Source organism: Hemibagrus wyckioides, linkage group LG27 (genome assembly GCF_019097595.1).
Source record: "Hemibagrus wyckioides isolate EC202008001 linkage group LG27, SWU_Hwy_1.0, whole genome shotgun sequence".
Lineage (NCBI taxonomy): Eukaryota > Metazoa > Chordata > Actinopteri > Siluriformes > Bagridae > Hemibagrus > Hemibagrus wyckioides.
The window spans coordinates 17192059-17207058 of NC_080736.1; the positions used below are offsets into that span (position 1 = coordinate 17192059).

Here is a 15000-nt window from a genome sequence, read left to right on the forward strand (position 1 = left end):
CTACCCTGGAGGTTGCAGCAATGCATTCTGGGTAATCTATATGCTGTAAAGCTGCTGAAGAGCCCAGGATCCAGCAGCAGGTCTGTACAAGTCATTTAATTGTAAGGCTACATTAATAGAAACACCTTCCATATGTCTGAACCCACACACTGCTCACAGAGCCAGTACATAATCAGATCTGAAACTCTGTAGAACCTCCTACACACTCCTCCTGTCCCACAATGCACTGCTCTGGCTTCCTACAGGATGCTCCCATAATGCACTGTGTGGATCCAAGAGATGAAAGAATTTTAGAGGTTCTATAGACTGTAGAACCCTGGAGATGTGCTGATTAACTCCGGTCTGTATAACAGCAGGAGCTCCGCCCACATGTGTACGTGTGTGTGTGTGTGTGTGTGTGTGTGTGTGTGTATGTGTGTGTGTGTATGTGTGTGTGTGTGTGTGTGTACGTGTGTATGTGTGTGTGTGTGTGTACGTGTGTATGTGTGTGTGTGTGTGTGTACGTGTGTGTGTGTGTGTACGTGTGTGTGTGTGTGTGTGTGTGTACGTGTGTGTGTATGTGTGTGTGTGTGTGTACGTGTGTGTGTGTGTGTGTGTACGTGTGTGTATGTGTGTGTGTGTGTGTATGTGTGTGTGTGTGTGTGTGTGTGTGTGTACGTGTGTGTGTGTGTACGTGTGTGTGTGTGTGTGTGTGTATACGTGTGTGCGTGTGTGTGTATGTGTGTGTGTGTGTACGTGTGTGTGTGTGTGTGTGTGTACGTGTGTGTGTGTATGTGTGTGTGTGTACGTGTGTGTGTGTGTGTTTACGTGTGTGTGTGTGTGTGTGTGTGTGTACGTGTGTGTGTGTGTATGTGTGTGTGTGTGTACGTGTGTGTGGGTGTGTGTGTGTGTGTACGTGTGTGTGTATGTGTGTGTGTGTGTGTGTATGTGTGTGTGTAATATGCTCTTTCTTAAGCTGTAGCTGTAGATGATCCTGAAACACAAACTTCAAATGATTCACTTTTTTAGCTTTTAAATAGTTTTAGTGAAAAGGTAACTACAGCTCCATTGTTGTTCTGAAAGTTGATCTTAAAAACATCACGTGACTTTAGCATCCTGTATCACGTCCTATATCTCATCCTGTATCATGTCCTATATCTCGTCCTGTATCACATCCTGTGTCACGTTCTGTATCACGACCTGTATCACTTCCTGTATCACGTCCTGTGTCACGTTCTGTATCACGTCCTGTGTCACATCCTGTATCACGTCCTGTATCACGTCCTGTGTCACGTTCTGTATCACGTCCTGTGTCACATCCTGTATCACGTCCTGTATCACGTCCTGTGTCACGTTCTGTATCACGTCCTGTGTCACATCCTGTATCACGTCCTGTATCACGTCCTGTGTCACGTTCTGTATCACGTCCTGTGTCACATCCTGTATGACGACCTGTATCACGTCCTGTGTCACGTTCTGTATTATGTCGTGTGTCACATCCTTCATAACGTCCTACAACAAGTCCTTTATAACGTCCTGCGTCACTTCCTTGTTAACGTCCTGCATCACGTCCTGCAACACGTCCTTTATAATGTCCTGCGTCACATCCTTCATAACGTCCTGCAACACGTCCTTCATAACATCCTGCGTCACGTCCTTTATAACGTCCTGCAACACGTCCTTCATAACATCCTGCGTCACGTCCTTTATAACGTCCTGCAACACGTCCTTTATAACGTCCTGCGTCATGTCCTTTATAACGTCCTGTATCACATCCTGTATCACATCGTGTGTCACGTCCTTCATAACGTCCTGCAACATGTCCTTCATAATGTCCTGCGTCATGTCCTTTATAACATCCTGCGTCACGTCCTTTATAATGTCCTGCGTCACATACTTCATAACGTCCTGCGTCACATCCTTTATAATGTCCTGCGTCACATAGTTCATAACGTCCTGCGTCATGTCCTTCATAATGTCCTGCGTCACATCCTTCATAACATCCTGCATCATGTCCTTCAAAACGTCCTGCGTCACATCCTTTATAACGTCCTGCATCGCGTCCTTTATAACGTCCTGCATCACGTCCTTTATAACGTCCTGCGTCACGTCCTTTATAACGTCCTGCGTCACGTCCTTTATAACGCCCTGCATCACATCCATTATATAGTCCTGCGTCATGTCCATCATAACGTCCTGTGTCATGTCCTTTATGACGTCCTGAGTCATGTTCCTAATAACGTCCTGTGTCATGTCCTGCATCACGTCCCTTATAACATCCTGTGTCACCTCCTGTGTCATGTCCTTTATTACGTCCTTTATTATATCCTGCGCCACATCCTGCATCATGTCCTGCATCATGTCTGTAATAATGTCCTGCGTCACATCCTGCATCACCTCCTGCATCACATCCGTTATATCGTCCTGAATCATGTCCTTTATAACGTCCTGTGTCACCTCCTGTGTCATGTCCTTTATAACGTCCCTTATTGAGCCCTGCGCCACATCCTGCATCAGGTCCTGTATCACATCCTTTATAACGTCCTGTATCACATCCTGTGTTGAGCTCTTCCTCATTTACACGCTGTGATGCTTGGACCTGTCCTGGCTTTTTACAGCTGAAAAGTTAGGATGAAATTCAGTTCTGCTGTTTGTTAGAAAGAAAAGAATCTTTTTTTCATTATTATTATTATTATTATTATTATTATTATTATTATTATTATTATTATTATTATTATTATCCAGTATTAGCCAGATATTTGGTTTGCTCAGTGACATCACAGATTTCAGGAAGATTTCATTTTAATTTAATAACAGAGCAGCCGAGTTGGTTTAAACACAAGACACACACACACACACCTGCTGGTAGTGAGAAATAAGACGATAAAATGAAAGAGATATAAAATGAAAGAGTGTTATTTCTCTCTCTCGGCAGTGGATGTGATGATCAGTGAGATGAGATTAAAGCTGAGAGAGAAAGCGTTACAGCTGTGTTACTGTCCGATACAAAGAGACGCCCGCGGCTACACAAATAACAGCCTCATTCCCTCACTAATGCTAAACATTACACGCTAATTCAGCTGTGAGAGGGGAAAGTGATACACACACACACACACACACACACACACACACTGAACTGCTGTGTAAGTGTAGTTGTCTTTAGGGTTTATTTCTAATTATTTCCGCGGTGTTGTTGATGTAAAATGGACAGGTGTGTGCAGCGTGTTTGTGCGTTAACAATTTAATATTTCATGATTCTTCATATTTAACCTTTAATCAGGAGGCATTATGGAAAAAACAGACATTTTACTTAAGTGTTTCACAAACAGATCATCAGATTACGAAGAGCAACAAATGCAGAATTACTCAAAGAGCTTAACAGTTATATAAATACATCATCATAAATAAATAAATAATAAATAAATCAATGAAATTATGAAGAGTTGGAGTTTTTTGTCAGTGTTTGGTTCTCCTCTCGCTGAGATCCTCGTTCCAAAGGAGCACTTAAGACCACAAGTCTCTGTAAACATCATCTATAAGACATGAGGTTTGTACAAAAGTGTCTGTATCGAGTCTGTGTACTGTGTGTGTGTGTGTGTGTGCGCGTGTGTGTGTGTGTGTTCCCACCATATGAAGTAGATTGTTCTTTAATTTGTGTCACAGTTAGCATCCGGTAGCTTGTCAGTAGCGGTGTGAGGGAGTTTCAGGATCCTGACTCTACACTAATTTAGCTTTAGAACTTCAGGGGTTTGATTGGATTTGGATTAGATCTCCTGGATGTTAGACTTTAACCAGCAAAGCACCACTTTTTTCCACTGGACTTGTTTTGATGTTGAAAATAGACGAGTTAAAGCCAAGCACCCTGACACACCACAACCCTCATTAGCAGTGTACCTGCTCTCTGATTGGCTGTTCAGTACAGGAAGTGACTGTTCTCATCTCAGCTGCTCAGTCCAATTTCATATCAGTCTGATCTCATCTCAGCTGCTCAGTCTGATCTCATCTCTGCTGCTCAGTCTGATCTCATCTCATTTGGATAAGTGTCAGCTAATTGGTGAACAGATGAGATGCTGAGAGAGAATGTACTGTACAGTGTCTTAAGTCACTTTCCAGTTTACACATCGAGTAACGTGATTGGTTCCACTCATCACACTACTTCCTGTTTCAACTGGTGTGAGTGTTTGCACTGATGGTGGAAATTTCAAAAATCTCATCTCCTTATTTGCAGGAATCCCTGCATGAAGACGGACGACGGCTCTAAAAAGTATAAATGAAGCAAATAAAAACAGATGACCTGATGAACTGCCCTACATCATGTGAATCACAGGAGTGAAAAACAGACAAGCCCCACCCCAAACTGTGCACTCTAGTATGAAAACACCCTATAACACCTTTAAACACATGTACGGTGGTGTAACAATGGGGATTAGTCCTGTGTGCTTGGCTACATGTACCATCACCTTGAAGGTTTGCTAGTTATGAGGATTAGTGCAGGATTATGGGGTTTATTCTTTCTATGACACTGTGATCATGAACACAGAGCACTGCCCCTGCTGGTGTGGAGAGTAATTCAGCAGCTCTCAGGTGTGCTGCTGCCCTTTACCCCAGGGTGGGGTTGGTGGGGTGGTTGTTGCTAAGGGGGTTGGTGGGGTTGGTGTGTCAGGGTCCTTATGCGCTGAGCAGTTCCTTGCTCTGTGGCCTCATTTCCTCCCTCCTGAAGTGCATTCTATGTAATGACCTGACTTTAGACTCTACACTGAACTGTAATCATATGAAATTTCATTGTGGCAGTGTTAATCACACCAGCACATTTTATATCTTTAACTATAAGAAGGAAATGAAAACAGTCCTTTCATCTTACACAGCTTGAATTAGACTCCTGCTAAGCGTGTACATTAATGCTTGGATTAAATCTTATTAACTCTGATGTGAGAGCTCTCAGGGGCAATAGAACTCTGCTCAGGTCTTATATCCAATTACAGAAAACTTGTTTAAGGTAAAAATGACTCTAAAACCGGACCTATCCTTTAGACTCTCTAATATGAATTTGGTTTTGAAATGGTGCCCAGGGGGATTCTGGCTGCGTCAATTCTCAATTACGCCATATCGATCCGTATACACATGCGATGCTGACTTGTTTCACCTGCGCTGGACGTATTTCAGTCCGCCCTAAATGCCCTGCCCTGAACACACTTGTCAAAGGATCAATATAGAGTAATTAACCAGACTAAAACCTGATGCCACAGTGAGTTTGCTCTCAGATGTTTAGTCATACAGAAATCTGATATTTTGCAGCACAACTGACTTTTAAGCCAGCTAGCTACCTTACTAAGTCCTGCATTAGCAAGCCGAGTGCAGGTCAGGAGGCCTGGCATAGGATTTTGATGGCCACAGAGTTCACATCTGCTGTGATTTAATCACTTATCCAATTCATTAGTGCCTCTGGTCTCCTGGTATTTCGGTCATCTAGGAATCAGTTGGAGACACCAGGGGTGCATTGTGGGTATGGACCTCGCTGGACTATGCACAATTAATTCTAATCACATGTTGAGTGTGGCAGTGTTAATATCAGCACTTTCACAAAGTCACCCCTGTAAAACCTTACCGCCAGAAGGGTACTTCATTTACCCCATTATTCCGGATAAGGTTCTCCCGGTATTCCGTATAACAGTGCCTGATTTCAAAAAAGATCCAATTCTGAGTAGAGCTAGTGTGAGTCGCTAAAGGATTGGAAGGAATGCAGGAAAAGAAGAAAATGTAATCGATCATGCCGGGTTATTGAAATAATTATAATCGATATAAAAACCTTAGATAACCTTAGATAAGTTAGCAAGCCTCATTGACCTGCTGCACCTGGACAAATCAACTAAAAGAATATTCACGACTAGTTTCTCAATCTCGTTCCAATTAAAAGAGTAAGACTACATTATATAAGCATCCATCTTATGCATCGTTCATCACAGAACTAACTGGAAATAACACACATGTCAGAGTAATGACAAAAACATAGCATTTGCATTAGCATAAGTATCTGTGTTACGATGTACAACTGTACAAATCGAAGGCTGCTGTTTCGTAAAGCCTGTGCCTCTTCTGTCAGAGCACCGTCACACCCAGATCCTCTTTTTAATTTAATTTTTCTTCGCTCAAATCCCCTACAGTCCTCTTACATTTTGGTAGCATTTGTTCCGGAATCACAAATGAACAGCAAATCTCCCAGGCAAAATCTGGAAAGTAATAAATTAGACCTGGCTGTGCTACAAGAGAGGATAAATAAATAAATAAATAAAATAAACAAATAAATAAATAACAGCTTCAATATGAGCTGCTATGCTTCCTGAATGTAAAGTATAAGCAATTCTCTGCCTGTGCAATGAAAAGCAAGCCCAATGCACTGGGAGAAACATGTGTAGATGTCACGAATCAATGAGCATGCTTAGACTGAATAGAGTGGCTGAACAGATGGAGCAGGCTTTACAGAATTTGCCCTGTGCTAAATTCAAACCTGCTATTTCTCTTTTCAATTAAAGCTGAGAACAATTAACAAAATAACCATGCCTTATTGTTGTCCCTAAACCTAGCCAAGATAACATAAATACCACTAATACCACTTACTGGAGTATGTTTTCCTTTTCCAATTAAACTGGAATGATTGCAGACAACACAAATAAAAAGTTTCAGCCATGAAATTTGGTCATTCTGAACTCTCCTTAAGTACCCAATTTCATGTGCAATGTTGATCAATTAATGATCTACTCTTTCCCAACACTTTTATGATACTGTGTGTAATCCAGACTTCATTCAAACGCTTGTCTCTGTGGATGCACTTGAAGACCAAAGTACTTAGCTTTCTCAAGAACCACTTCTCTCTTCTCTGCAGCCGTGTGCCGTAGTGCCACTCAGTCGATTTACAGTTTCTGCTGTGCAGACACCCCTTTCCAAAAGTCAAGAATGTCATGCAAATCCTCATCTTTCGCAAACTGCACTTTCTTCCGAAGCGCATGCCCGGCCGCTATGTAGGCGTCCTGGCGAGGGCTCTTTTTGTAAGGACGAAAACGCTCCCAGATCTTCAGGGTGGTCTCAGATGTGTACTCGGGGCTGGACGAGTATCCCGAGTAGTTGTGGTGCCGTGGCGAGAGCTGGGAATAGGCAGTGTCCCTCTTGGTGCGAGAGAGGGGCTTTAGGAAAGAAGCCTTCTGGGCAGGGGAGTCGGCGGCACCCTCATAGTAGAGAGCGGGGAAGGAGTGTCGGTGCTCTGAGCAGTGGTAGTCTGGGTGCACCTCCAGGAGGTGCTGTTGAGCTGGAACTACACCACCACATCCACCCGAACCACCACTGCCACCACCGGCTCCCCCTCCTCCCCCGTTGCCACCTTCTCCCCTGCTATTATTGCCCCCTTGAACCCCCACCAGAGGGAGCCTATTTAGGGGCTCCCCGCACCGAACAGGACTGCCTTTTTCTGGAAACTTGCAGGAATCTGGACTCCGAGGCTCAGGAACATCTAAGCTAAAGACCCTAGTGTTCTTACTGGCCATTCCGGAGGAAACACCACAGCGATTCTTCACATTGAGAGCAACAACAGCTGCATCAGCACTCAGTTGCCGCTGTAGAGGGCGTGCTGCTGTAACAGGAGGCGGGTCCCTGTAGGGTGGGGATAGAAAACCACCTCCACTGATTCCTGGTCTCTCTGACAGAGGCATAACAAGAGGCACAGGGGGTAGATGGGGGATTTTAGGAGAAGACATGATTGGGCATGTGTCTGTCGTTGTCGGAGAAAGTGGGATGAGTCCTCTGGAGGAGGAAGTGCTACACTGTGGAAGTGGAGGGGAGGATTTTTCTGCTGTGGTGACTGCAACTCCAGAGTCTAATTTTAGTGCATCAATGCAGTTGTTGATGATCTGGTTTACTTTGTCCACCTCCTTTGCAATGGTAGAGATCTCAGATGTTGATCCCCGCCCACCATCGTCAGAGTCCTCTTCTCCTGCATCTATTCCATTTACCTCCCGCCTTATCTCGCCCTCTAAAACTGGCATCGCTCCATCCTTTATACGTTCCTCCCCTCTCACATCCATGTAGTTGCCCTTGCTGCTGGTAACGGCCTCTGAGAATGCAGTGGCCAACTTGTCGGTCTGGGGAAGTGTTGAGAGTCGAGAGGAGCTTGTGTTGGCAGAACTGTGGAGCATTCCCATGCTAGATGAAGTGGACTGGGACAACTTGCTGTGGTAGTGCTGATGGTGAACTTGTTCCTGGAGCTTTTGCAAAACTGAGGGGTCTTTGGCAGCTGCGGCTGCTGCCTCAGGGCCATACCGCATTTCTAAGATAGTTTTCTTGACACTAATAGAGTTCTCTTTCTCCTCCTGAATGCGCCGCCTGCGTAGGCAGTAGTACACCAAACCCAACACGATGACCATGCCAAACAGACAGCCCAGAATGGTCATTATGTAGTGGGTGGTGGTCGACGGCCCAGCACGCAGGTCATCAGGTCCTGGAGATCTTGTGGCAAAATTTAAACAAGTGTGGTTATATCTCTGTGAATTACGAATTGAGGCTACACAAAAGGTGTAATCTGTGTGGGGTTTCAGTGTGTTGAGTGTGACTATCTCTTTCTTTTTCTTCAGGTTCATGATATCAGACACATAGCTGTGGTTGTACTGTACCAGGATATACATCTTGCTGTAAGGACGAGGGATCTGAACCAGTAACGAAGCTGATGACAGTGAAACAGAATGAAGCCTGATGCTAGGGCTGTAAGATGGAATCGCAGTTGATGAGGTTGTGGGTTGATGATATGGTCCCATCTGATCCGGGATATCTGGACCTAATCCAGAAGAATCCAAATCTGGAGGCAGGGAGGTCATCCCAGGAATAATGACTCCATCTTTGCAAATGGATGATAAGATAGAATGGGCATTGCGGATGTGGCTGGCAACCGGACTTAGCAAAGGATATCCAGAAAGTTCCTTAGGGGTTTCACATTGCAGCCTGTCGTAGGTGTGTGTGACATTATTAAAGGCATCCAGCCAGTTTAGGAAGCTGTATAGCTCACAGCCACAATGAAAAGGATTCCCTGCCAGTTCACACACCATTAGACGTCCGAGAACTGTGAATGTGGACTGGTCCAGCTTGGCCAGCTTGTTGGAGGACAGGTCAAGGCTGCTCAGATTGGGACTCTCCCAAAAAGCATTGGCTGCAATCACTTCAATGAGGTTGTGCTGCAAAAACAAGCACTGCATTCTTCCCAGGCCTCTAAGCATCCCTTCTGTTAGGTTTGTTAGCTTGTTGTAACCCAGTTGTAGCACTTGAAGGTTCGCCTGTCCTGCAAAGGCACCATCCTCAATGTAGGAGATCTCATTTTTGGTGAGATTGAGATCGGTGAGGTTCGTGAAACGACTCATGGAGCTGAAAAAGATGGCCTTCAGCTTGTTGTCATTCAGACGCAGGTCGTGCACAGTGTTGTTAATGTGCTGGGGGATCGTTTCGAATGGTGGTTGGTTCTGGCTGCAGATCGCTAACCAGACGTAGCCTTTATCGCCCTCAATAAGCCAGCAGTCACCTCTCACTAATATTGGTAGTGGGAGGAAAAATAGGGTAAGAAAAATGAATGAGAGGGCATGGGAAGAGGATTTAGAGAGGCTGAATGTTCTTGTGGCCATTTTTTCTGAGTAAGAGTTGGATTTACTTTGATTGAGAGCAAAAAGAAGAGATTATCGCTTAAAAAAGGAAAAAGTGGCCTCAGTCAAGAGGTAGCCAAAGGATTAAAAAGACACAGTTTCAGGAAATAGATGTCCTTAGGGCAATCAACGCTGTCAGAGGCACAAAGCAAAAAACAATGTCCCCATCTTAAGAGTTCCACATTAAAGGTTTATAGCATCAATCTCCAATGAAGTGACTCATGACCTCTAACCTTTTCACCTCACTCTTCTTCAAAATTGGTTGAAAGTGGTGAGATATTTGTGCAGTTCTGCCAGTTTCACCTCAGCATCTGTCAAAAAAAGGAGAAAAGAAAGAAATGAGTGCTTTACTGCAGAAAAAATGAAACCCTAATGTTCTGAGGAGTGAATATTAATTCCATGCATTTCTAACAGCAATATGAGTGTTAATAACACTGCACACTTTGCAGCTCGATTGCTCCAGATAATTGAAGTTTTCTCTCTTTTTTTTAAAGAGTAATTGAGTTTACAGCCTTTGTATTCACAGGACAGAACTCATAAAATGCAAATGAAGCACGCAATAAAAACAAGCTCCGTGTTTCTGCTGTGTTTATGAGCAACAGCATTTGGTTTATAATGGTGGCTTATTGGAAGGACCTGATTTAGGGGAAGTGTTCTCTTAAGAAACTGTTCATGTTCAAAAGCAGGAATCAACACTCGATTGGAGAAGCTGATAAAAAGACCAGCAGTGTTTAATACTGCTTATAAACACTCATTAGTGTCAGGTGTAGATGTGTCCAGTACTGCAGTATTTACAGTGCTCAGAGTCAGTGCATCTGTGGAATCATTCATAACCCCGCCCCCACAGTGTCTTTAACAGCATGTAACATTTAACCCCACCCCCACAGCGTCTTTAACAGCATGTAACATTTAACCCCACCCCCACAGTGTCTTTAACAGCATGTAACATTTAACCCCACCCCCACAGTGTCTTTAACAGCATGTAACATTTAACCCCACCCCCACAGTGTCTTTAACAGCATGTAACATTTAACCCCACCCCCACAGTGTCTTTAACAGCATGTAACATTTAACCCCACCCCCACAGTGTCTTTAACAGCATGTAACATTTAACCCCACCCCCACAGTGTCTTTAACAGCATGTAACATTTAACCCCACCCCCACAGTGTCTTTAACAGCGTGTAACATTTAACCCCACCCCCACAGTGTCTTTAACAGCGTGTAACATTTAACCCCACCCCCACAGTGTCTTTAACAGCGTGTAACATTTAACCCCACCCCCACAGTGTCTTTAACAGCGTGTAACATTTAACCCCACCCCCACAGTGTCTTTAACAGCATGTAACAGTTAACCCCACCCCCCCACAGTGTCTTTAACAGCGTGTAACATTTAACCCCACCCCCACAGTGTCTTTAACAGCGTGTAACATTTAACCCCACCCCCACAGTGTCTTTAACAGCATGTAACATTTAACCCCACCCCACAGTGTCTTTAACAGCATGTAACATTTAACCCCACCCCCACAGTGTCTTTAACAGCATGTAACATTTAACCCCACCCCCACAGTGTCTTTAACAGCGTGTAACATTTAACCCCACCCCCACAGTGTCTTTAACAGCATGTAACATTTAACCCCACCCCACAGTGTCTTTAACAGCATGTAACATTTAACCCCACCCCCACAGTGTCTTTAACAGCGTGTAACATTTAACCCCACCCCCACAGTGTCTTTATCGTTGTATAGCATTTAACCCCTCCCCCTGACTGTTTTACTTCAAATTTTTTCAATTATTACATTTAGAAAGATATTTCTATAGCTGTTGCTATGGAAACAATAACATCCTGTGTTGTAGAGCTGCACAACAGTCCAAGCTGCTGTTATAGAAATACTCCTGACCAATCAGAACGCAGGATCTCTGTGTCAGTGTAGTTGGTGTGCAGTGTGGCATTCTCACTGCTGTACTTTTAGAGATGCATACATTTACAGCTACAATTAGACTCCTGTTGCTTCTGTTTTTATTTTCAATTACTTTGTACAATAATAAATACACACACACACACACAGTGCACAATTATTATATGGCTCTGGTCACACCTCTGAATCTCATTTCACAGCCTGAAACTGAGTTACATCTCCACCTCCTCTCTCTCTCTCTCTCTCTCTCTCTCTCACCTTTGTGTGTGTATGTGTGTGTGTGTGTGTGTGTTAGGTGGAGGATAAATTCGTCAGTCAGACAGACAGAGGCACATAGACAGACAGAGAGGCAAACAGAGAGACAGACAGAAAAGCAAGCAGACAGACAGAGAGGCAGAGAGGCAAGCAGGTAGACAGACAGACAGACAGACAGACAGACAGACTGAGAGACTTATAAAGAGTTATAAAGCCATGTAAACTTTCTTTTGCTGGAAAGTCAGGCTTATAAAAGAAACTTTCATCTCTTCATCTTCATCGCATCTTAGATTTTTCCCTATTCAGCACACACACACACACTCACACACACACACACACACACACACTCACACACACACACACACACACACACACTGTATTCCTTATATCGCTTCAGGCAACAACACAACTCTGCCCTTTATTCATCTTAATCTGTGTGTATCACATAGTGGACAGAATTTTCCTTATTACACACACACACACACACACACACACACACACAGCCTGAGGCATTTTTGCTCCAGAGCAGGTTATAATAATTACACTCTCTCTTTTTTTTTTACTTTTCCCCTTCCTGGTTCCTTCTGCTTCACACTCTCTCTGTTCCTCTCTGTGCTCCTGCCTTCATCCTTCATCCTATCTTCCTCACTGCACCCCCCCACCCCCCACCCCAACCCCCTTTCTTATCCTGCATTACTCATTAGGTTGTGAGATAAAGGAAATGGGGATTTGATTCAGGGTGTTAAACCACACTTGGCTGTTAGCGTTCCTGTAGACTGAAGGTGTTGACACTCGTCTCATCTCATCCTCCAGAAGAGTGTCTCAGATCTCCACCTGTTTAACCTGCCATTAAACCTCTAGGAGCAGGGTTCCAGCAACACATCATACCTAGAGAACATTCTCCTGAGCTCTTTATCTGGAGGTCCACATCACCCCGGTCTCAGTCAGGTTTTTCTTTCCCTGATCTCTTTGTACTCTCGCGCTCTTCTCCTCAGCCGTGTCATTTCTCCCTGCAGGAGGCTGAAGCTGTGATATCAACAGTATTTTCTCTAATTGCCGTTTTGATTTTGCATGCTTCTGAACTCTGTAGGACACCAAGAAGATTTGGAATTTAATTATTTGGAGAGAAATAAATATGAAGAGCGATGCCCTTTGAAAAAGCGTTCCTGTCTCCTTCACCGCTGACACCCACTGCTTTAAATTCTGTTTCATTTGCCCCTTTCCACTGGGTGATACCACCAGCACCACCACCGGCTTGGAAAAGCTGGAGAAGAACACACACTGGGAGAAGCTCCAGGCAAACACACCATTACTGCCGAACACAATAGTGCAGACACCGTCGACTCAACACTAATAATGATCATCATCACATTGTCCTGCATAGAGCTTCACTTCATCAATACACACTCTGTTCTGAATCACCGTCTTGTATTATGTTACTTTAATAAGAATCAATTACAAAATCAATAATGTATTCACACACACACACACACATACTCATCCTGTCCCCTGTGAATGTAGGCCATGTTTAACCCTGAGAGTGTGACAGCTCCAGCTGAACCTTCTGCTCAGTGGAAATTAAATTGTCATGTTTCTGCACAAAAAAAAGGACAAGGCCAAAGGGAGCGATCACAGAAGTGAGACAAGGCCAAAGGGAGCAATCACAAAGATGAGACAAAGCCAGTGGGAGTAATCAGGGAAAGGATAAGTCAAGGGGACAAATGCCAGATATAAGACAGGGCCAAAGAAATGATCAAAGTGACATCACCACAGCAGCTCAGCCAGAGTTATCCCACAGGACGCAGTGGGAGAGACTCATCCCAGATCAAGGACAGGACAGGAAGCAGAGATACGAAGAAGGGCCTCAGAGAGTCACGGAATTGGGACGAGACCGAGCCGTCGCAGGGGGGACGCTGAGAGATTTAAAACTAGCCCAATGTCAGAAGGAGTGACTTCAGATTTAGACCAATCTGATCCTGACCAGGACAAAACACGAGGAGCAGAAGTGGAATAGTCAGAGGGAAGAGGGACAGAGACCCGACACCTGACTGAACACAGAGATGGAACAATATCACAGGAAACATCTCATCAACAGAGAGACAGAGGAAGAGGAAGAGAGAGAGAGAGATTCAAGAAATCAAACAAAGCCTTTTGTTAATCTCTAACATCAGGTCAGTGGGAACAACACAGTATCTTCCCTTTCTCTCAGACAGACACAGACAGTAGAAAAAGCATGATTCCCAAAATGAATGGCGCCCCTTCACTGTTCATGCAGCTACACAGCACACCATTATCTGATACTTACGAGTGCAAATGTCTGATTTCTGGCATCTATGAGCTAATTGTATAAGCGATACAGACACACTGTTCTGCCAAGCTAGCAGAAAGCTGCAGTAAATAACGTTAAAGGCTTGCAAATCAATCGCTAGCATAAAGCTGGAACAGAATAAAGACTTGATGCTGTGGAGTCAAACATGACGCCATTTTCTCACAACGTCACTTTAGATTCTTCTAATGAGAAGACGTGACTCCTGGTCTTTTCCCATGCTGGCTTCTCCACCAGGAAATTCTCATAAAGAAGAGGGGGATGGAGGAGCAGACCATGCCAGAGGGAGAGTGTCCAGAGACAGGACAAGGCCAGATGGAACATCACCACACACACACACACGCAACTGAGCCCCACTAATCCCCAAGACACGTCCAGGTGAGGGCAGATGGAGGCCTGACAGACAGACAGGAAAAAGACGAGAGAAAGCCAGAGACACGACAGAGAATCCCAACGATGACCACAGACCTGGAACCAGTTCAAGACTGAAACTCCAAACAATCAGAGGAATGTGATCAACACAGAGAACACATCATTACAGTTGTGATGATCCACTTTTTCTTGTGAGAAGATTGCAACACAGCTAATCTGAGATTATTCATCCTGTTTCTGGAGCATGTGACTCATCCCCAGCTCCTTCTACTGCCAGTGATCTTCTCAATGTAGGCATTGATTACTAGAACACTGAGAAATGAGCCGGCAATAGAATAAAAACATCTAAAACATCTAAAACAGAATCAATAATCTGCTATTTGATCAATAATCTGCTATTTGATCAATAATCTGCTCTTTGATCAGTAATCTGCTCTTTGATCAATAATCTGTTCTTTGATCAATAATCTGCTCTTTGAT

The 15000-nt window shown here is 44.1% G+C and overlaps 1 protein-coding gene across 2 annotated transcripts in view; it reads right to left on the reverse strand.

Moving 5' to 3' along the window:
* Positions 1-6887: 6887 nt before the first annotated feature.
* elfn2a (extracellular leucine-rich repeat and fibronectin type III domain containing 2a) overlaps positions 6888-15000 on the reverse strand; it is a 57253-nt gene continuing 49140 nt past the window's right edge. For both annotated transcript variants that reach the window (XM_058381288.1, XM_058381289.1), the window contains one exon: positions 6888-9961. In XM_058381288.1, coding sequence (XP_058237271.1) covers positions 6888-9632 — 2745 coding nt within the window. In that variant the 5' untranslated portion in view covers positions 9633-9961. The remainder of the gene's footprint in view (positions 9962-15000) is intronic.